We start from the raw sequence: 23,249 nt of genomic DNA, 5'->3' as shown, positions 1-23,249 counted from the left end.
CGTCTCCAACGTATCTATAATTTCTGATGTTCCATGCTTATATTATACTAATTGCTAAATGTTTTATATACACTTTATATCATTTTTATGCATTTTCCGGGACTAACCTATTAACAAGATGCCGAAGCGCCAGTTCCTATTTTCTGTTGTTTTTGGTTTCAGAAATTCTACACAGGAAATATTCTCGGAATTGGACCCCACAAAGACAGAAGTCAATATTTTGCCGAGACGGACCCAGAGAGCCAAAGAAGGGCCAGAGGGGGGCCAAGGGCCCCCCACACCATAGGGGGCGCGGGCCCACCCCTGGCCGCGCCACCAGGTGGGGAGGGCACCCTGGGGCCCCTCCGAGGCCGCCCTTCCGCCTATATATTCTCCCAGATGCGAAAACCCTAAAGATATCAGTCATATTCCACGAAAAGTTACGTAGCCGCCGCCATCGCGAAGCCAAGTTCGGGGGACAGAAGTCTCTGTTTCGGCACGCCACCGGGACGGGGAATTGCCCCCGGAATCCATCTCCATCGACTCCATCGCCATGTTTATCGCCGCTGCTGACTCCCATGATGAGGAGGGAGTAGTTCTCCCCCGAGGTTGAGGGATCTACCGGTAGCTATGTGGTTCATCTCTCTCTCCCATGGTGTGATCTTTATGTGATCATGAGCTTTGTAATCTAGTTGAATATGTAGATGTTACTCTTGTCTATTATGCACTCTAGAGGTTACTTTAATATGAACTACGGAGTCACTCTCCACGGTGTGATGGTGATAGTGTGCGCATCGTGTGTGATTCCTTTGTGACGTTGTGGAGCTTGTTTACTCCGGCTTGAGGTGTGCTTTTGCAGCCCTACACAATGAATGGTGTTTGTTATCCAACAAGAGAGTGTTTGAGAGTAGCATTTATTTATTCAATTATGTGATCATTGTTGAGAGTGTCCACTAGTGAAAGTATGATCCCTAGGTCTTGTTTCTAAGCATTGAAATACCGTTTCCAACAAGTTCTGCTACATGTTCACTTGCTGCCATTTTTATTTCAGATTGCAATTACTACTTATAACCATCCATATTACTTGTATTTCACTATCTCTTCGCCGAACTAGTGCATCTATACATCTGACAAGTGTATTAGGTGTGTTGGGGACACAAGAGACTTCTTGTATCTTAATTGCAGGGTTGCTTGAGAGGGATATCTTTGACCTCTACCTTCCTGAGTTCGATAAACCTTGGGTGATTCACTTAAGGGAAATTTGCTGCTGTTCTACAAACCTCTGCTCTTGGAGGCCCAACACTGTCTACAGGAATAGAAGCGTGCGTAGACATCACTCTCCCAGAAACTATATGATTAAAAGTATACTTCATCTTGATTAACATGAATTCTAATGCTAGAGGTGGATCCAATAATCCTTGAAAACACCTTTTCTTATTAAGTTTCAACACATTTCTTATAACGCTTTTTACTGCTTTATTTACTATATTACAACCATCCCCTAAGAACATTTCGAGATTAGAAAACAATTTACAAGTAATCTTTAATAGGTAGTAGCAAGGGGCATTATGACCCTAGAGGGCGCGGATCGGGCGCGCCAGCGCCTCGCGGCACGTCAGAAAACATGCATGGGCTCCGCCTGGTAGCCAGACGCACCGCTTTCCCCACCTCCTACCCATGCTCGAGCCAACTCCCACCCTCTAGATCGCCACCGTCCCCGTCGCTTGCCCTGCTTGCAATAGATACTGCCGCATGTCGAGGAACCGCCATCCATCGACACGACAGCCACCTCCTCGAGCGGCGGCCGCTGGTTTGCCCGGAACAGAGCTCACCGCCACCGCCGCACAACCGCCCCACCCGCAAGGTGTTCATCAGATTGCCATGATGGACAGCGACGACGAGATGATGGTCCAGCTGTTCACGGAGGAGTAGACCGCTAAGGCTGTCCGGTGGCAACAACAGTAGCTGATTCTGATGAGCTTGCTCCGCGTTTGCCATTGTCAAATACCCAGCTCTCACTTTGTCTGAGTCTCGGATGTGGGAGGTGATGAACGCATGTGTGATCATGCACAACATGATCATTGAGAGAGAGCGCGATGAACCTGTGCATGATGATCAACCATTTGATTATCAAAGGCCTCTTCCTGAGGTAGAGCATGTACCCCAAAAATTTGCCAATTTTCTTCAAATGCATAATGAAATTTAGGTGTTCATGCTCAAATTCAGGCTCAAATTCAGGCTGACCAGGTACGCCTTGACCAGGTATCCGCCTTCACTCAGAATCTCGAATTTTGTTAGTGCTTGTTCATATTTGTTTCTTCAGGTTTTTGCAAATTTAATTTATTTTTCTAGATCCGCCGCTCTGCTAGAGCAAGTGCACGTGTTTTTATAAGGATAGATCCTCCACGATCAAGGACATGCCACAAGCTGGGCAGGCGTAAGATCCAGCATCGCTACAAACAGGACCAGATACCACAGAGTTGTACTTGTACCAGTATAGAGGGCAAAAGCACAAGAACTCGAACTCCAATAAGGTCCTTGCCATTGTCGAAAAAAAAGATGAAACAGGAAGGTAGACGAACAATCTTATTTTCATGCACAATAAGTATATATTATTTCATTTCAATATTGCTTTTTTTTTCATGATTTTAAATGTTTACTAGCAACATTTCATATAAATTACTATTTGATTCTTATGGTTTTTAGGTGTTCGCACACGAAGTGTACCCTCGCCACTGAGGGCGATGCGTAACAACACGCGCCGAGCGGGGCTCGCCAAAAGTGCGATACACAAGACCGTTCAGCGGGCGCATTTGTAGACCCGAAACCCTACTCGCCAGAGGGGGGTCCATCAGGACGCGTGCTGGTTATGTGATTCCCTAGGTCGGCCTGACCGCCCGACAAAGAACGAGAAGAAAGACCAACAAAGAAGGATAAAGAGTAGATGAACACACAAAAATAGTAGATGTGTTTATTTGATTGGTGTTGGTTCAATCGTCCTCATCCCTCAAGTATATAAGGAGCGGTTGGACTTTCCGTGCAATAAAGAGGACCGGATTCATGCCGAAAACCCTAATTGGGGTCCATCTTAAATGGTTTGATTTTTTGCTTTCTGTAACTGTTAGGTTTGAAAACTTCACGTATGCTCCGATTTATATTTGAGGCAGTTTACAATTCAGAACCAAATCATGTAAACATTAAGATGTAGAGCTTCCGCAAGTTCAAGATAAGCCATCCCGATGAGATCATGAGCTTGAGCTTGCCATTCATATGGTGTTCATAGATATGTGAAGATGCGCCAAAGAAGAAACTTGCTCATAGTGGATTATGGGGGAGCAATTAGGACTTCATCAAGCTAGCACAATCAAGAAATGTGTTTCATCTTGTTGTGGTCAAGATCTTCATCATCTAGCTCAAATGAAATGTGCAAAGTTAAGGTTTTATCTTGGTAGGTTTTCTCTCTTACCGGTCTCTTGGTTTAGTTGGGAGACCGGATTATAGGTTGGTTGCCATACTATCAAGAGGCTCTCGAGTGAGTAACTCGATCACATGATTTGGAGTGAGTTCAAACCTTTGCATCTTTGCATCATATTTCTTGCTTGTTATTTGGATCTTATCTATATGGTGTATTAGAGCTCGTGGTTATTTCCATGACAAGCTCTAGTTCATCGAAAACGGATTATGCATGAATCACTTGTTGCGTTTTCGATATTGGAGTTTTCTCGGTTCTTTGTATTGATTGATTTCACCTCTACATTCTTAAAAAATATATACCGCACTTGTTCTTAATATTTTCACTCTTTGTGGGGTAGCTCTTGTCACCATCTTTCTACCAAAATTGATTTCACCTAAACCCGAGTTTCCTAACTCAAGTTGTTGCATTTTCTATTTTGGAGGTGTTACCATTTTGTCTCTTATAGATAGGTTAAACCTTTCCCCATTTTTTATATCCTACCTTGTTATACTATGATGGTTCTCTGTATGATCTTCTATAGCTTGTTCCTAGCTTCGAAACGAGAACAAGATCATCAAAATTGGAGTATGGATGCTAAAGTTATGCTCGTTTGAGTTTCTGCTGTTTTTCCATTTTCTAGTGATGGAGACTCTAGTCCGAGGCCGGAGTTTCCGGTCCTAGGCCGGAGATTCCAGTCTCGGGAGGCCCGGAGACTCCGAAGAAGTCCTCGGTCCCCGTGGCCTCAACTCCCTGCTGTGTGTATGTGTGTGTGGGGGGGGAGGGCCGTAGTCTCCGGTCTAAAATCGCTGTAATGGTCATATTTGGTGGGGTGGACCTATAAAAGGTCCCTTTTCTTCCCCAAGGGCTGGTTTCTTCTCCCACTCTCTCTCTCTCTCTACTCCATCGTTGACCTTGAGAAACTTCCTCTCCCTCTAATCCCTCCATGATTCTTGCCCGTATTTGAGAAAAAAAAGAGGAGATATAGATCTATATATTGACCAATCAAATCCCTCTCTTTGTGAGGGGAATTCACTAGATCTATATATTGGAGAAATTTCGTGTTCCTCCTCCTATTTGCTCTTCCTCTCTTATTCCCCCAATAGATTTTGTAGCTTTGTTGGAATTTAAGAGAGAAGGATTTGAGCATCTTTGTGTTGTTCTTGCCGTTGCATTTTGTGTATCGGTTTGACTTCTCCGCGTGATACATGGAGGTGAAAGTTCGTGAGTATATTACTTCAGGAGCTTGTTCCTCTTGGGTCTTTGGACCCTAGATGGCTTTGTGGTCTTTGTGGTTTTCTTGGGGACTACAATTAATTTGTGGAGATTCTTCGAGGGCAAGGCATTTGTGGTGATTTATTGGGAGGCTCCAATTAAGTTGTGGAGATAGCCTCAAGCTTTGTGCGGGTTCGGTGACCACCCTAAGGTTCCATAGTGGATCGAGGTCTTCCCCTTTGGCGGGTAGGCTCGAGTAGAATACGGTGATGCCTTCGTGGCGTTTGGAGTGCTTTGTCCTCCACACCGTTCCAACGAATACTAGCACTCGCAAGAGTGTGAACTTCGGGATACATCATCGTCTCCACGTCACATGGTTATTCGTATAACCGATATCTTTATTTATGCACTTACTTTGTGATAGCTATCGTGCTTGAAGTTATATATCTTGCTATTACATAGTTCCTTGTCTTGACTAGCAAAACTTGTTGGTGTACATAGGTGAACCCTAGTTATATAGGTTTTGGGCTTGACAAAGTAAACACTAGTTTTATTCCGCATTTATTAAGCTCATAATCGCAAAAGTTTTTAACCATCTATTCACCCCTCTAGGCGGTATCATGTCCTTTCACTGACATTCTCCTGGTGTGTATGTGTGGGGTGGGGGGGGGGGGAATACTATGGGTCGGATATTTGGGAATCTGCTGGCCCAGATGGTACGCCCCCTGGGAATAGACCTATTTCTGGGCATCTTCTAGGACATCATCTTCTAAGGCATCTTCAGGCCAGATAATTTGCCCCTTACTGGGAAAATCCTTTTTTTTGCCTCCTTTCTTGATTTCTCCTCAACATATTACACACACACCAAAAGAAAACCCTCCTAGTCCTAGAGCAGACTAAAACTCAATGAAGATCTTTCAATTTTGGTGGGTCATCAATCGTCACGTGTTAGATTGAAATACTTACACACTTTCGTGTGTTGACACAAATACACAAAACCTCGAGAGATAGAGCTTGCTCTTTCAAATACAAACACATGAGGAATCTGCAAGGTAGACCATGATAGGAGCATCCTGAAAACTTTGTAGAAAATATCTGAAAGAAAAGAGAATACCACGAGTAATTCCTTTGGGGTCCATATAAACACATCAAAACCTTGGAATTGCCGCCAATCTCCAGCGTTGGCATAACGCCCGCCAGAAGAGGAGCCTAGCTTCGAACATCGGAAAATCCACATGAGTTGGAGCATAGCCAAGAGTAAATATCTCATCATCTAACAAAACTAATTCTGATCTTGAAGTTGCCACCATAGTAATGTCCTATGAGTTCTCGAAACATCTCCTTTCATGCAACTTTTGTACTAGTCATTTTTGGAGTAGAATTCAATGGCTCGTGACATTTCAATGCCGCGAGATTTTTCATATTTCCAAATTCCTGAATCCGTTAGTTGCAAATCAACCAACATTTAAGTAGGTGCTCGGCTATTACTCGATCAAATGAGAAATAGTTGTTTCACATGATAATAATAAAAATCTACAAGATCATGTCCTTTTTTTCTTGTTTTGAATGAAGGGTATAAAAGACTATGTATTTTTGATGCACACATCAGTTGTGGTGCAAATCGTCACGCATGACACGATACATGAGTGCACCTCGTACATTTACCCCCACTCCCCCAGCCTTACCTACCTTGTAAGAGCATCTTCAACAGGCGTACTAAATTTTTTAGCGCGCGCGGTGTTTTCGCGCGTCCGCTGGAGGTTCGCGCGGCCCGCACGCCAAATCGGCGATTTATTTAGCGCGCGCGCCTTTTACCGCTCCTGTTGGAGCACTGGTGGAAAAAGGGGCTTTGGTCGCGGTTGGCAACTGCCATTAGTCGCGGTGGCCCAACCGCGACCAAAGTAGCGCGACTAAAGGCCCCCCTTTAGTCGCGGTTCCTTACGAACCGCGACTAAAGGCCCATCCACGTGGGCCGCAGGCGAGCGCCAGGGCGGAGGACCTTTAGTCGCGGTTCTTCTGGCCAACCGCGACTAAAGGCCTCCGCAGGGTTTAGGGTTTAGCCCCCCCTCGCCCTAAATCTGGTTTCTTTTTAATTTGTATTATTTTATTTCTTTTGGGTTTTAATTTTGAAGGAGTTTCACATATTCTATGGTACTGTATACATACATGCATATGAATGTACAATTTCAAACAAATTTGAAATTAGAACCAAAAAGAATTCAAGAGGAATATACAATATATATTCAATATCGGATGACCATATACAATATATATTCAATATCGGATGACCATATACAATTTTGAACAAGTTAGTTACAAATTCCGGTGCACATAAAGATCTACGTCATCGTAATAGTGTTCTCCTCTAGGATCGATGACTTCCCTCGCCAACCATCCAGCTAGTTCCTCTTGAAGTGGTCGGAAGCGAGCTTCGGACTAAGCGTCTTCCGGAGGTTATTCCTCGAGATGTTGTTCTCACACGTCCGGTCCCGCTCATTGCAGTATCTCCGGATCCTCTCACAAACATAGTATCCACATAGATTGGTCCCCGGTGGCTGAGTATCCCCAATTGTCGGCACCGCCATTTTAAAATGTAGCTCTTTTTGAATTCACCGACCTTGGTATCTACGAACCGTCTCCAAACCCTACGAGGCAAAGAAAATTAAATAAACAAGAGAGTTATTAATTAGTTACTTGATATTAGGAAATGATGAACGAAATAGGCCGATCGATATAGAGCGCAAATGAATGAAAATAATTACTTTTGCATCATTTTTCTCATGTCGCCCCAAAGCGCCGGATCCATATTCAGAGAGTCGTGGACGAGAACCGAGGAGGTCTGAACTTTAATTACCATAAGAATCCCAGTGGAACCTGCGGACACGATACATGCACAGTCATGCATAACTCGTCGATTAGCCACATACCATGCATGGAGTAAACAAAAGAGAATGTGCTCAAGACAGAAACACTCACCCAAAATGGTAAGGAAATAGAATATCACTTTTCTCTTGCTGTTTTCTAATAAACCGCCACAGGTATTCCTCCACGTCGGCGGGGTGGTGTTCTAACACATATGAATTAACGATGTGTGGGTCAATGAACCCAACATCATGGATGTTCCTTATTCGCATTTCCCGCTTCTTCATTCTCGCATAATATATAGCGTACACAACAAGATAGTTAGGACAATATATATATATATATATATAGTGCAGGCTATGAACGAGATGGGGTAGAAATTAATAAATCACTTACGTAACGTAGCAACCGATGATAGATTTGTCGAGCTCGCGCAGATTGAACAGCTGGAACAATTCACTCGGAGGAATTTGTACCCAAGTAACGTTTGAAGTGATGCACATATTTAACTTCCGCATAGATATAGTCTTTGGCGTTTTCATGTTTTATGTAACCCTTGTACCAATTTAGCAGACCTTTCATTTGTCGAGGTAGATCCTCTTCTCGCGCAGTGCTCGATGAGAGGGCCATTCTTCACATATGTAAATACTACGTCCTTCATTGGCGCCTCATCAAGGCCTAACACCGCACGAAGAGTGATACCTAAGTCGGCCGCTTGTTTTCTCGGCACTTTCTACAGTCAATCCATAGCTGCCGCAGCTGCTATGATATCGGGGGCATCCGGACCGGCGGCTTGCACTATGAGCGGGGCGATCGATTGTTTACTTTGTTCCCCGAGCTGGGCAACTTCTTTCCCCCTTTCTAATTTTTTCTCGGCCTCCAAGGCTTTCTTCTCCGCCAACTCTTTGTTCCTCTTGAACTCGAGTGCTTGCCTACGAAGTTCACGTAAATAGTCGTCGTGCGATTCTTCGCGGCTTGGGACGGTGTGTTCAAAAATGACTTAGCCCACTTCTTTTGCTCATCGGAAAATACCGGCTTGGGCTCGCCCTCTCTTTTCTTCTTGCACTCCTCCTTCCATTTCTCATGCCGAGCAGCCACGGCCGCTGCATTTTCCTCGACACTAAGTTCCCAAGGCCTCGGGATGAGAGGCTTCAGTGATGGCTCGGTATCTTTGTTTTCTTAGGTACATAAGGGTCCGGGTTAATAACCCAGGACTGCTTCGCTTCTTCGCCGGAGGTGGATTGGGGGCGGTACCGGTGTCCGATCACCCGCCGGACAAGGACCGGGGGCGGCGTCGTCGGCTGACGTGAATGAGGTGTATTAGGTGAAGCACCACCGCCACCGTCACCGCCACCGCCACCGTCACCGCCACCGCCACCGTCACCGCCACCGCCACCGCCACCGTCACCGCCACCGCCACCACCACCACCGTACGGGGGTGGACTTGTTGGCGCCTCGCCCGGAAACTTGATAAATTTCTTCTGCCATAGAATGAACTCGGCGCTTGACATCTCCAAGTCTTTTCACCCCTTCGAGTGTAGCAATGTCAATGTCCAGGTCCTCAAACCCTTGGACTATCTCCTCCACCGTGACACGAGCATAGCCATCTTGAATGGGGTTGTTGTGGTGGAGTGCTCCGTGTGGTAAAGCACCGCCGATGGCTACCTTCATGGACATGTTCCCGATAGGATAATACAGATGACATGCTTTCATCTCCTTTATATCGTCCACGGGGTAGCGAGGAGGCTCCGGTGCAAGTAACCTCGACCACCAGCCGAGGCTCCGGTGCAGTAATTTCGATCGTCGGTGCACCAGCCCGGTGAGGCCTCCGTGGAAGCCACGCTGCTTCTTCTCCGCCGCTGGCTTCCGAGATCCATTGGATGATCTTCATGCTGCGCCCGAGCTGCATCTCTTTCGGCGACTAGTACACTCACGGTTTTCTTCATCACATCCATTTCCGTTACCAACTTCGCCACAACATCCGCATCCCGATCCATCTTTCTCTTACGGCTTCCGTAACCGTACGGGTCATCTTTCTCGGGGAACCCTAGTTTCCACGAAATGTCCCCGGGCATGCCTCGTACACGTCCTCCGTGTTCAGGATTCCCGAGGGCTTTTGTCGTGGCGTCGTTCTCTCCGTTGAACCTGATCCTCCCCTCTTGAGCATCCCTCATTGCCTCAATAAGGTTTTGGGTGGGTGTAATTATTTTGCCCCGGTAAACACACTCCCCGTCTCCGGGTTCGCCGATCCCCCATGCCCGTACCACCAGCTTTTGGCCCTTGGGTCCCATCCCTCCGTACTCGGACGGATTCCTCGCGCCCTCGCCTCGTTCTCCATCTTCTCCCACTTAGGCTGCCAAAAGCGATACCCTCCTCGGCCCCATTTTATGATTGTACTCCTTCTTGGCCGCATTTTCCTTATTTTTTTTCGATAGTTCAAGGAACTGCTCCGATTTCTTTTGCTTCACAAATTCTGGCCAATCATGTTGCAGTTTCTCATATTGTCCTTTGAAATCCGGAGTCTTGCCCTGGTTGACAAAGTCATGGGCTAGATTTTGCTTGTATTTCCGGAATGCGTTGGCCATCCTAGAAAGAGCGAACTCGTTTGACTAGCTTGCGCCTATTCTTGTTTTCCGCAATCTTGTTACCCTCCTCATCGTATTTGCGGCATTCCGGAGGTAGAACGAAATGTTCCATAAGCTTGTTGAAGCAATCTTTTTTTCTCTCTTATCGACAAAAGTGAAACCAACACGTGCCTTCTTTGGCTCATTCCACTCCGGCGGGTGATCGAGACGTTGTCTCTAACAACGGCTCCGCATTGGCCGACAAACTTGGTGGCGTTCTTGCTGGGCTCCAGCGGCCTGCCGGTTTCTTCGTCGACAACATCGATGGTGCATGTTTCTCCTGCTTTCATCGTCTTGGTTGCGCCACGCTTTGACGACGACGTACTCGATTTTTTCGACGATCCGGCCGAGGGCTAAAATAAGAAAGAGAGTCGCGCGCATTAGTACACACACATTTATTCAAATCAGTTAGTTGTATCACCAGACGCTCAATATGTATATATATATATATACCTCGGCGCCGGAGGTGGTTGCTACTTCCAATTGAAGATCGTCGTTTATCGACGTTTCTTCGGCATCATCCATTTGCTGACGGCGCCCTTCATCTTCACACTCAAGGTTCAGATAAGAAGAGATATCATCTTCTTCTTCTCCGGTCGGCACAAAAGGAATATCGCCTTTTATGATGCCGAACATATGGTCTTCAGCGTCCGGATCATAGTTGTCCAGAATCGGGTCAGCTCTATCGTCCGCCATATGTCGGTCCCGAAAACATGTAGTCAAAACAAATTAATTGTGTATATGCATTATCACATCTCTTCTACATATAATTAAACAGAGAGGGCGACGAGCGGGAGGCGAGAGGGGGACGCGTGTTATATGCGGACGATCGACCTCGCAATGACCGCGTGGCGGTGGCGAACCGGTGGCGAAAGGGCGCGGCGGTGGCGGTGCCGACGACACATAACCCTCGCCGCCCCTCTCGATCCCAAAAAACACCGCGCGTATACGGAGGGGGCGACGAGCGCTGCCGGCCCCCTCCGTATACGCGCGGTGGTAGCTGGTCACCGCGGAAGCGCGTTCCCATGCCGAGGTGGGCGCCGTCGGTGGGGAAGGAGGACGTACGGGGAAGAAAAGTCGACGAGCACGGGATTTTTCATAAATTTTGACTTAGTTAAAATTTAGTTCTTTTTACACAATTTTTTTTAAGTCAAATTGTAGTTCTTCTTTTACACAAACTTTAAACTTAAATTTTACACTATTTTTAAGTTGCAATATACTTAAAACTATTTTTCATTTAAAGTTACAATATTTTTAAGTTGAATAAAAATTTGAAGTTACAAATTACTTAAAACTATTTTTCATTTAAGTTACAATTTGTAAGTTACAAATTTTGAAGTTTTAATTTTAATTTAAGTACTATTTTTTGTTAAGTATTTTGTTGTTAAGTACTTAGTTATCGACCGGCTAACAAAATTTAAGTTAACAAAATTTTAGGTTAACAAATTGTGAGTTAAGTACTTAGTTATCGACCGGCTAACAAAATTTAAGTTAACAAAATTTTAGGTTAACAAAATTTTAGGTTAACAAATTGTGAGTTAACAAAATTTGTTATTTAAGTTGAATAACAAATTTTAAGTTTACAAAAATTTAAGTTAACAAAATTTTAGATTTACAATTTTGATTAACAAATTGTGAGTTAATTAAAAAAAAAGGGTCGGCCTCTCCTTCCGGCCTCTCTCTCTCTCTCAACGCGCGCGCGGCCGGCCGGCGGCACCTGCAACGCGACGGCCGGCGGGGGGTCACCTGCGCGCGGCGCGCGTACGTCCTCTCTCTCTCAACGGCGAGCGGCGGCGGCGACGACGTACGGTGCGTGCGACACGGTGGCGCGGTCACGGGCGGCGGCGGTCAACACGGGCGCGGCGCCGGCGGTCACGGCGGACGACGGAACGATACACGGCGGCGGCGCGGCGGGACGTAGGGCGAGAGAGGCGGCCGGCGCGGGACGACGACGGAGGCGGCGTCGTTGGCAGAGGCGGCGTCGTCGAGGGCGCAGCAGCGGCGGCAGCCTGGCGGTTTCGAGGAGGAAGAAGGAACTGAATCGCGCCTGCGCGCCGCGCGATATTTATAGGGAGGCACCTTTAGTCGCGGTTGGTGTGGCCAACCGCGACTAAAGGGTTACTCTTAGTCGCGGTTGGCCACACCAACCGCGACTAAAGGTCTTTTCGCGGGATTTGAGCGGTTCCCGCGGAAAGACCCTTTAGTCGCGGTTGGTGTGGCCAACCGCGACTAAAGGTCTTTTTCAATTTTCTTTTCAATTCAAAATGTTAAAAATACAAATAATATATCAAAAAATCAGAAAAACAAAACTAATTCAATTCAAAATCTTAAAAATACAAATAATATATCAAAAAATTTAGAAAAAATAAAACTAATTCATTTCAAAATGTTAAAAATACAAATAATATATCAAAATTTTTAGAAAAATAAAACTAATTCATTTCAAAATGTTAAAAATACAAATAATATATCAAAATTCTTAGAAAAATAAAACTAATTCATTTCAAAATGTTAAAAATACAAATAATATATCAAAAAATTCAGAAAAATAGAACTAATTCAATTCAAAATGTTGAAAATACAAATAATATACCAAAAAAATCAGAAAAATAAAACTAATTCAATTCAAAATGTTAATAATACAAATAATATATCAAAAAATTCAGAAAAATAAAACTAATTCATTTCAAAATGTTAAAAATACAAATAATATACCAAAAAATTCATAAAAATAAAACTAATTCAATTCAAAATTTTAAAAATACAAATTATCAAAAATTCATAAAAATAAAACTAATTCAATTCAAAAGTTCGTTGGCCCCCTCTTCCCGCCTCTTTCCGCCGACCCCCTCTTCCCTCCTCGTCTTCCCGCCATTTCTTCCCGCCATTTCTTCCCGCCAATTGTTTCCCGCCAATTTCTTCCGGCCTCTTTCTTCCCGCCAAATTTTTTCCCGCCAATTTCTTCCCGCCACTTTCTCCCCGCCTCTTTCTTCCCGCCTCCCGTCTTCCCGCTCCCATTTTTCCCGCCATTTGTCACTACATATAGGTAGCCCGGCTTGGCCAGCATCACATCTCTACAATCTCTCATCACTCTCTCATGGCTTCCACCGCACCCACTCTAACCTACCAGCAGGTGGAGGAGCTTTGCGCCTCGAACTACCCTTGCCCTCCGGCTACCGCGTCCCCGCCGGCCGGAGCCTAAGCGCCGGCGGCGTGCCGGTCCCTCCCGTCCCTCGGGTACCGCGCGTCGGGCGGCCATCACGAATCACTACTACCTCGACCTCACGCCGGAGCAGCGGATGAATCCCCGCCGGCATCCCGATAACCAGCATACTTGGGACGCCTTCTTCATCAATCGGCGTGAGAGGGCGCTCGCCGGTATGAGGAGGACGGTCTCGCCTCCCGGAAACTTCCACGAGGCCGGCCGTCGGCTATGGTGGTACGGCCGGACTCCGCGAGCGTCATGGACTACATCACCGCCGGCGATATCCCCCGCCCGCGCTACCCTCGGCTCGAGCCACGAGCGCCGCCCGACGACGACGACGACAAGCAGCGACGACGACGCCGGCAACTTAGAAGGCGACGACTACCAGTACAACGGCGGCGGCTATGAAGACTACGAGTATGCATATTATACGCCTAGGCAGGAGTATGACTAAATCACTCCAAATTTCATGTATGCAGGAGTATGACTTAGTCACTCCAAATTTCCTATATGCAGGAGTATGACTTAGTCACTCCAAATTTCCTATATGCAGGAGTATGACTTAGTCACTCCAAATTTCATGTATGCAGGAGTATGACTTAGTCACTCCAAATTTCATGTATCATCAGTGCTATCTCGAGTCAATTGAATCATTCGAAAATGGACACCAAACACATCACAGGTAATATAATTCACATGATTCATTCAACAAAGTTTGGTACAATAATAAATTATTACACATCATTTCTTCCCTTGTGTCCCTGCTTGCTTACGATTGTGCCGTATCCATGGAGCATCCTCATCATTTAACTTAATGCTTGGGTCGGTGTTCACTTTGAAGGGCGGAATTTCAGCAAACATATTATAATCTTCCGACATGTCTGTCTTGTCCTCCACTCCCACGATGTTTCTTTTCCCCGAAAGAACAATGTGGCGCTTTGGATCATCGCATGATGTACTGATCGTTTTCTTATCTTTCCGTTTCCTCGGTTTGCTACTCATGTCCTTCACATAGAAAACCTGAGCGACATCTTTCGCTAGGACGAATGGTTCGTCAAGGTAACCAAGATTGTTGAAATCCACCATTGTCATTCCGTATTGCTGGTCCACCTTTACCCCACCTCCTCTTAGCTTGAACCATTTGCACCGGAACAAAGGGACCCTAAAGGAGGGTCCATAGTCAAGTTCCCATATCTCCTCTATGTAACCATAATATGTGACCTTTTGCCCATTCTCGGTTGCTCGCATCAAAGCGGACACCACTCGTTTTGGTTGGTGCTCTTTTTATCTTGGGCGATCGTGTAAAATGTATTCCCATTTATCTCGTACCCTTGGAAAGTCGTTATAGTCGAAGATGGTGTCTTGGCCAACATGTACAGACTGATCTACAACCTTATTGTCACTCATTAAATGTTTTCTCAACCAACCGCCGAAAGTCTCCATGTGGGCCTTCCTAATCCAGGATTCAGGCTTCCTGGGGTTGTCCGAGCGTAAAATATTCTTGTGTTTCTCAAAGTACGGAGCCACCAAGCTGGAATTGGTCAGAACTGTGTGGTGTGCTTCAGTCAGAGAATGGCCGGCCATACATATCATTGATTTCCTTCCGATCGTGCCTTTTCCACTTAGTCTCCCCTCGTGCCGCGATTGAGGAAGACCAATCGGCTTAAGGTCAGGAACAAAGTCAACACAAAACTCAATTACCTCCTCATTTCCATAGCCCTTGGCGATGCTTCCTTCCGGCCTAGCACGGTTACGAACATATTTCTTTAATACTCCCATGAACCTCTCGAAGGGGAACATATTGTGTAGAAATACAGGACCGAGAATGGAAATCTCATCGACTAGGTGAACCAGGAGGTGCGTCATAATATTGAAGAAGGATGGCGGGAACACCAACTCGAAACCGACAAGACATTGGATCACATCGTTCCGTAACCGTGGTAGAACTTCTGGATTGATTACCTTCCGAGAGATTGCATTGAGGAATGCACATAGCTTCACAATGGCTACTCGAACATTTTCCGGCAGAGCCCCTCAAAGCAATCGGAAGCAATTGCGTCATATTCACGTGGCGGTCGTGAGACTTCAGTGTTTTGGAACTTTTTCTCCGCCATGTTTATTATTCCCTTTATATTGGACGAGAATCCCGACGGGACCTTCATACTCGCTCAGGCATTCAAAAAAGATGACCTTCTCTTCTTTGGTCAGAGCGTAGCTGGCACGACCTTGAAACCGTTCCGGATGCAGGTCATCATGGTCTTTCAAACTTTGCTGGTCCTGCCGTGCTTCCTTTGTATCATTTGACTTCCCGTACACGCCCAAGAAGCTTAGGATGTTCACGCAAATATTCTTCGTAACGTGCATCACGTCGATTGCAGAGCGGACTTCTAGGACTTTCCAATATTCTAGCTCCCGAATATAGATTTCTTCTTCCACATGGCTACGTGCCCGTCGGCTCCTTCGGAACCGATTGTCCGCCGAGACCCTTTCCAAAGATGACTTTCAAACCCTTGACCATATCAAATACCTCAAGCACCGAGTGTGTTCCGCAGGCTTCGGCCGGTGATCTGCCTTGCCGTTGTAATGCTTGCCTTTCTTTCTTACTCGGATGACCTTTCGGAAGAAATCGACGATGCCCAAGGTACACGTTCTTCTTACAATTTGGCAAATGTACACTTTCAGTCTCATGTAAGCAAGTGCGTGCATGCATTGTATCCCTTATTTGACAGTCCCGAAAGGTTACTAAGAGCAGGCCAATCGTTGATGGTTACGAAAAGCAACGCTCGTAGGTCAAATTCCTCTTCTTTGTGCTCATCCCACACACGGACACCAGGTCTGCCCCACAGCTGTAAAAGTTCATCAACTAATGGCCTTAGGTACACATCGATGTCGTTGCCGGGTTGCTTCGGACCTTGGATGAGCACCGGCATCATAATGAACTTCCGCTTCATGCACAACCAAGGAGGAAGGTTGTAGATGCATAGAGTCACGGGCCAGGTACTATGGCTGGAGCTCGCTCGCCAAAAGGATTCATGCCATCCGTACTTAGACCAAATCTTATGTTCCTTGCGTCAGCTGCAAAATCTTTGAACTCTCCGTCGATCTTTCTCCATTGCGTTCCATCTGCGGGGTGTCTCAACTCCCCGTCCGACTTACGGTCCTCTTTGTGCCATCGCAACAACTTGGCATGCTCTTTGTTCCTGAACAAACGTTTCAACCGTGGTATTATAGGAGCATACCACATCACCTTGGCGGGAACCCTCTTCCCGGGTTTCGGCCCTCAACATCGTCACCGGGGTCATCGCCTCGATCTTATAACGCAATGCAAGTGCATACCAGGCATTCATTCAAATTCTCGTATTCACCGCGGTAGAGGATGCGATCGTTGATGCATGCATGTATCTTCGTAACCTCTAAACCTAGAGGGCAGACAACCTTCTTTGCTTCGTACGTAGTGGCGGGCAACTCGTTATTCTTTGGAAACATATTCTTCAACATTTTCAGCAAGTTTTCAAATGCCGAGTCAGCCTACACCTGCCCGTGCCTTCCATCTCAGCAAATCCAGTGTGCAGCCCAGCTTTTTCGGACCATCATCGCATCCGGGGTACAGCGCCTTCCCGTGATCCTCTAACATGCGATCCAAATTCTCCCTCTCTTTTTCAGTTTCGCAGCGTCTCCGTGCATCAGCAATGGTCCGACCAAGATCATCAACGGGATCATCACGTGCCTCTTCTTCACCTTCCCCTTCACCTTCAGCATCCTCCATGAAAGTATCACCGAAATGAGAAAGATAGCTTTCATCATTGAAATCATCCCCTTCTTCATCTTCTTCCATTATAACCCCTCTTTCTCCATGCTTGGTCCAACAATTATAGCTTGGCATGAAACCGTGCCGAAGCAGGTGCATGTGAACATCTCTTGAGGAAGAGTAACCCTTCTGATTCTTACACTTAACACATGGACAGATAACAAAACCCCCCTGCTTGTTCGCATTAGCCACTACGAGGAAATCTTTCAAACCCGTACCGAACTCGCCGGAGAGTCGGTTACCGTACATCCATTGCCGATTCATCTGCATTATTATAATATAAAATATATAATTAACCATCATCCATTTGTTAAACTAACTAGCTACAAACAATATAAATTAAACAATGAACTACACACACATGCATATTTTATCAATGACACATCAAAGGTTCAAGTTGCTAACCGCGATCGAGGAGGAAAAAATAAATGAGAAAGCTCAAGTGTGACTCCAACACTTCATATCATGTTTGTTTCATGCTCTTGGGGCATTTCATCAAACACCTTATGTGCATAAGAGGAACCAAAAGCAAACCTAACACTCACTTGTGAAGTTTGTGAAGAGAATGACTCCAAATGGCTAAGTGTTGGCTGCTGGATGGGTATATATAGGGAGGGGCTTTAGTCCCGGTTGGCCTGGCCAACCGCGACTAAAGGCCTTCGAGCATCTTAGTCGCGGTTGGGCTGGCCAACCGCGACTAAAGCCCCCACGTGCACCAGCTGGCCACCGTGCGCCCCGGGCCCAGGCCTTTGGTCGCGGTTCGCCACACGAACCGCGACTAAAGACCCCATTAGTCGCGGTTCCTTTACCTTCGCGACTTATGGGGCTTCCCGGAAGCCTGTTTTTCCACCAGTGGAGGTGCTCTAAATGCGAAAATCTCATGAGATTCGCTGTAAGATTTGAAGGGAGTTACCCGAGATATTAGGTGATCGACGACAGGAATCGCATTAGTTTTGGGATTCTTGAAGATCTAGGCTGCCAAGGCCCTCCATCCAACCCGTCCATTTGACGATCGGACGGCCCCCGTGACGGGCGTGCATGCATTGCACTCGGCTCGACCCGAGCAACCACAATTAAAATCCTGCACCACCGACAAATCAGCTAATCAATTTGAAACAACGACGAAAATCTTGCCCTTGCAAGATAAGAGAATTGAGTAGTCCGTCGCAAGAACGTATTACACTGCTAGTAGTATATCTCTAACTTTAACTCGTTTCCAAACCGAGCACGACTCCGTTCCGAAAATGTAAAGGAGCAAAAGCAGCCCAGCAGGAGGAATGGAGGATCAGCTGGCGAAATAACCGCCTGATATTCTTGGCATGGATGTTGCGGATACGCTCGATCACAGCTAATCTCCTGCAGGTGCAAATGTGGAAGGAAGGAGCACCGCCGCGATCCCCTGCGCAGATCGAGAGCCTTGTGTAAATAAAATCTATAATCTAAACCAGGAGGCTTATAAATAGGTGCCAGAGCTTTAGGAAGACAGGAGAGGCTCGAGATCTCGCATTGCTACTTGTGTGATCACGAATTGGTGCGTGAATACATCACACACACGCTTGCAATCGTAGAGCGCGTGCCTACCAATCCTATCGGAACTGTAAACCATGGTATGTGTGTCGATTCAGTTCACTATTGATCATCAGCTCGATCAAAAGCACATGTAGATCCTGTTCTTATCTATATGCTGATTTACCTGACGGATATCTCGAAAACGGCAGAGGATCCCAGCGCAGCGTACCTTCTTCTTGGTGGTGCTGCTGCTCGTGTTGGCGGCCGTTCAATCTGCAGCGCAGCAAGGAAAAAGATACAGCGTCATGGACTTCCATGCTGCTGGGGATGGCAGCACAGATGATGCAAAGGTAACACGAGCGTCAAGCTGATCTATGATTCTGGCTTCACCATCACATTGCTGATCAAATTATGTGCATCTTCTGTGCGTCCCAAGGCGTTCGCGGCGACATGGAACGCAACTTGCGGTGACAGCAGCTCGCCGACCATGGTCATCCCTGGAGGAAAGACGTTCTTGCTAAGCCAGATCAGGTTGGATGGACCCTGCAAGTCACCTGTCACCGTGGAGGTAAACACTTGTGGACGATCAGGCTGAGCTTCGTGCATCATCCATCCGTCTGTAATAAGCAAGAGATAACTGGATCAGTGTTTCTGTGCAGCTGGACGGGAAGATCGTGGCGCCAAACTCCATCTGGACGACGGCAGCAGCGAACCTTCTTACCTTCTACAGCGTAAACAACCTCACGGTGAACGGGAGCGGCCAGATGGACGGTAACGGCGACATCTGGTGGACTTGCTTCAACCAAAAGGTACGTAGGCTCCTCGGCAGATATTTTTCACTTGTTTCTCTTTCTCTATTCATTTGCAAGTTTGCAACAAACTGATAGTCACCTCTCATTTTTTTGACAGAAATGCCATGTCCGGCCAATTGTAAGTGCACACCACAAACATCTCTTTCAGTTCCAGCCTCTAACTGGTCAGGTAGACAGCATATTTATGTATTTGACTGGACTGGACACTAAGTCTTGTGTTTGTGAAATCAGTTGCTGGCATTCGCAAGCTGCAACAACCTATCCGTGAAGAACATACACCTGAAGGACAGCCCCGACAAGCACATGACCTTGTTCCGGTGCAGCCAGGTGCAGGTGAACAACATGTCCGTCAGGGCGCCAGGCGACAGCCCTAACACGGACGGGATCAACATGGCCTTCTCCGACCACGTTTATATCTCGAATTGCTCTTTCCAAACCGGTACAGTCCTTTCAGCAGCCCTTAAAATCCATACATGTATATGCTGCACTCTGTCCTCAAATGTGTTGTTTTGGAAAACTACTGACATTGCAAATATGCAGGAGATGATTGCGTGTCGATCCTATCTGGCACCAGCGATGTTACTGTCTCTAACAGCACGTGTGGGCCTGGTCATGGCATCAGGTAAAACTATACAACCATGCGGCCCGTGCTGAACAAATACTGATGAACTTCTTCCCTAGCAGTAACAGACATTGAGCTAAGAAGCTTTCTGATCTTATTATGTAGCGTGGGAAGCCTTGGAGGTGATGGTTCGACATCACTTGTGGAAAGGATTACAGTATCCAACTGCAGCTTCTCCAAAACGTTGACTGGCGTGAGGATCAAATCGTGGCAGGTAACACTAAAGCGGCATCTACATGCCTTGTGCATAAGAGCATCTCCACTCCTGACCCTATACGGCATCCGGCGCCTGATAGTACGGGGGTACCGACGCGTAACCCTAGATAGGGGGCACCGGCGCCCAGCCGCATCCCCAAACGTTCACCCCCAAATTTCAAATTTAGAAACATACACCGATCACATAGATTTCGGGTCCACAAAATGATCAATGTCTCGATGAACACATCGTCGCAAATTGCGACATAGAAATGTCTAGCGAACCAAAAGAAAAAGAGGCACGCAGGTCAGTCGGTATTAGATAGCCGCGGGAATCAAGCAATTTTCTCCACCAGGGTATCGGGGACGATGGTGGGTGTCGTCGGCGTAGCGGTCGGCGATGGTGGTGTGGCAGTCAGCGGGGAAGCGTCTGTGGCCGCTGGAGTAGTAGTCATCGCCAGAGTCGCGGTACTAGGATGGGGCGCGGGGGAGCTCGACTCTCATATAGGATCGCGTTGCGCAGCGTATCACGCCTTGACGTCGTCGTCCATGCCGCTGGTGTCGACGAGCATGATTGCCAAGTCCTCCTTCCTCTTCTTGGCGAAGATGTTGGCCTTGATCCGTTCGAGTTTGATGTCCTGCCTCTCCATGACCGACGCCTATCTTGCCAACGCCACCTCCTCCATCTTTGCGGCTTGCTTCGCCCGCGTGGCGGAGTGCACGGCGGCGTCAGTGATGCATGCCAGGATGGAGGAGTGGAGCTTCTCGATGGCCGGCGTGGCATCCCTCATCGCCTTCGCTTGTTGTTCCCAATAGGCCGGCCAACAACAGCCGGTGTAGCCGCGGCGTTTGGGTCGAATGGCGCGTTGGCCTTGGCGAGGACTGTCCGGACGTCCGTCCTCTTATCGCATGTCTCAATCCGGGCAAAGACATGCACCCACTTGAACTCGATGTCATCGTTGTGCTTGCTGTAGGCGGTGATCATGGCGCGCATCTACAAAACGCTCAACAAATCATACACCGGTGATCAAGGACAATGCATGGTGGGAGTGGCGACAATACCTGATCGTCGAAGTTGGTGCCAGTAACATGGACGCGGCGAACCTCCTCCACGACGTCATGCCACTTGTTGCGGTTGTGCTGGATCATGGAACAACGGCGACGGCGATGGGTTAGACGATGATGGTGAGGACACGTTGCCCTGGGCGTGGCAGGAATGAACGGATATGCGTAGGCATATGGGCCGCTACCATGGCAGCGGCTAGCTCCATCAATGTCGCCTGCTTCGCCGCCGCTGCCGCTGCCCTTTTCGCCTTCAGCTTCGCCTTCCCCGAGCGGCGGCTGGCGTTCTCCACTGAGCGCTGTTGGATGTTGAGTGCCCACTCGGCGTTAGTCATTCCCTCCGGCCGCTCCTTGGCACTGGATGTCTGCGCCGCCTTCTTCTTCGCGGGAGCAGGCTTGGCGGCGAGGGCGTCCGGTGCCGACATGCGTGGAGCGACATACTGCCTCGTCTTCATGGTTGGACGGCGGAGAACGGTGATGGCTTGCGTGGGGGAAATGGTGGCAATTGGAGCCGAGGGAGAAGGGGAACGGCGTGATATGGCGCCAATAATAGCAGGAAAGTTAATGTTTTTTTTTTTGGAAACTAGGCCTGTTTCGCCGCCCGTGCTTGCTTTTAGTGCCATCCGGTGCCCCCGATAGCCTCAGGTCGGATTGGGTTTGGCCAAGGGTGCCGGATGAGACTACGCTCTGCACCAGCGCGAAAACAAGTTTAGGGTGCGCGGCTGGGGAGTATTTTGGCGCCGGTGCCCCTATTTTTGTTTTGGGGGCTATAGTCTATAGAGAGGACGAGTGAACATGCTCTAAGTGGACCTATATACGTATTCAAAGATACTTACTGATGGTTGCATTTAGCATGAAGCTAACATTTGCTAGCTGCAAATGATAGGCATATATAGGAATACTCGCCTAATATATAGTATGATGTTAATGATGCAGGGAGGCAATGGCAAAGCAAATGGGTTCCTTTTCGAGAACCTCAACATGACTGATGTCCAATTTCCTATTGACATTGACCAGTTTTATTGTCCCCGGGGAAATTGTCCGGCACAGGTGAAATCTACTGAACTCATCACAACTTTGCCACTTTATGACATGCATCAATAATTGGAAATTATACTTATGCACTTTGTTTTGTTTGCAGGATAGCGCTGTGGCCATATCCGACGCCAGGTTCATCAACATCCAGGGGACATCCTCCAACCCCGAAGCCATCCGGATTCTGTGCAGCCAGAGCGTGCAGTGCCGCGGCATCTATCTCGACAACGTTAATCTGACCTCCTCTAGCCAAACCGCCCAAACACGAGCCACTATTTCAAATGCCTACGGAACCGTTGGGGGCATGGTGAAACCACATGTACAGTTCCTGGGCGCTTGATAAAGAGTACTCTCCGCTGTTTAACACACATAATACGTCTAGATAGGTAGACGAAGGAGCAGCAAAATGCTACTGTAGGTAGATGAGTGCCATGTAAGGAGTAGAGTACCCGCTGAAATTAGATGGATTCTTCTATTGATGCTTGGTGCTATCTCATATACATATTCTCGTGTCTAAAAGTTCTTACTGTACGGTCATATAACGTGATGCAAAGTGTTGGAGAAGGATACGGCTGTAGCCCAGCCGACTTGGAGTACACACCAAGATACCGAGTCCTAGTCTTATACGTGTTGTAATCATCTTGTAACATTATGTGTGCTATATATATATATGTGGAGGCTGGGGCGTGCGGCTAAGCACCCAGATCCGTTTGGTTTTTCTGTGAAGGATCTTCTTTCCAAGACCGTTCTCCTTCGATGCAATAGTTCCGGCTCCCTCTACCCACTCTGCAGTCCGACTCAAGCTCAGGCCCTCCTCGCCGCCTCCATCACCAACCTCTGGCATCGCCGTCTTGGACACCCTGGCCATCA

At 47.2% G+C, this 23,249-nt stretch overlaps 1 protein-coding gene across 1 annotated transcript; it reads left to right on the top strand.

Annotated features, from left to right (window-relative positions):
* Nucleotides 1-1,731: 1,731 nt before the first annotated feature.
* Nucleotides 1,732-22,719, top strand: LOC124664034 (polygalacturonase ADPG2-like). Its single transcript, XM_047201643.1, has 14 exons — nt 1,732-1,887; nt 2,206-2,226; nt 2,332-2,461; nt 2,686-2,760; nt 3,105-3,169; nt 18,863-19,003; nt 19,090-19,221; nt 19,313-19,462; nt 19,563-19,583; nt 19,697-19,904; nt 20,006-20,087; nt 20,193-20,301; nt 22,281-22,394; nt 22,486-22,719. The coding sequence occupies exons 1-14, from the start codon at nt 1,732-1,734 to the stop codon at nt 22,717-22,719; spliced, it is 1,638 nt and encodes a 545-aa protein (XP_047057599.1).
* The last annotated feature ends 530 nt before the right edge of the window (nt 22,720-23,249 follow it).

The sequence above is a fragment of the Lolium rigidum genome, chromosome 6, assembly GCF_022539505.1.
Source record: "Lolium rigidum isolate FL_2022 chromosome 6, APGP_CSIRO_Lrig_0.1, whole genome shotgun sequence".
NCBI classification, from domain to species: Eukaryota; Viridiplantae; Streptophyta; class Magnoliopsida; order Poales; family Poaceae; genus Lolium; species Lolium rigidum.
The sequence above is the reverse complement of the archived record's forward strand: the minus strand, read 5'-3'. Positions and strand labels throughout refer to the sequence as shown.

What these genes read in the sequence shown, in the direction of transcription:
- LOC124664034 (XM_047201643.1), top strand. Translation starts at nt 1,732, where the DNA reads ATGTCGAGGAACCGCCATCCATCGACACGACAGCCACCTCCTCGAGCG. An exon ending in GCAGCACAGATGATGCAAAG is followed by an intron (nt 19,004 to 19,089) that starts GTAACACGAGCG and finishes GTGCGTCCCAAG; the next exon opens with GCGTTCGCGGCGACATGGAA. An exon ending in GAATTGCTCTTTCCAAACCG is followed by an intron (nt 19,905 to 20,005) that starts GTACAGTCCTTT and finishes GCAAATATGCAG; the next exon opens with GAGATGATTGCGTGTCGATC.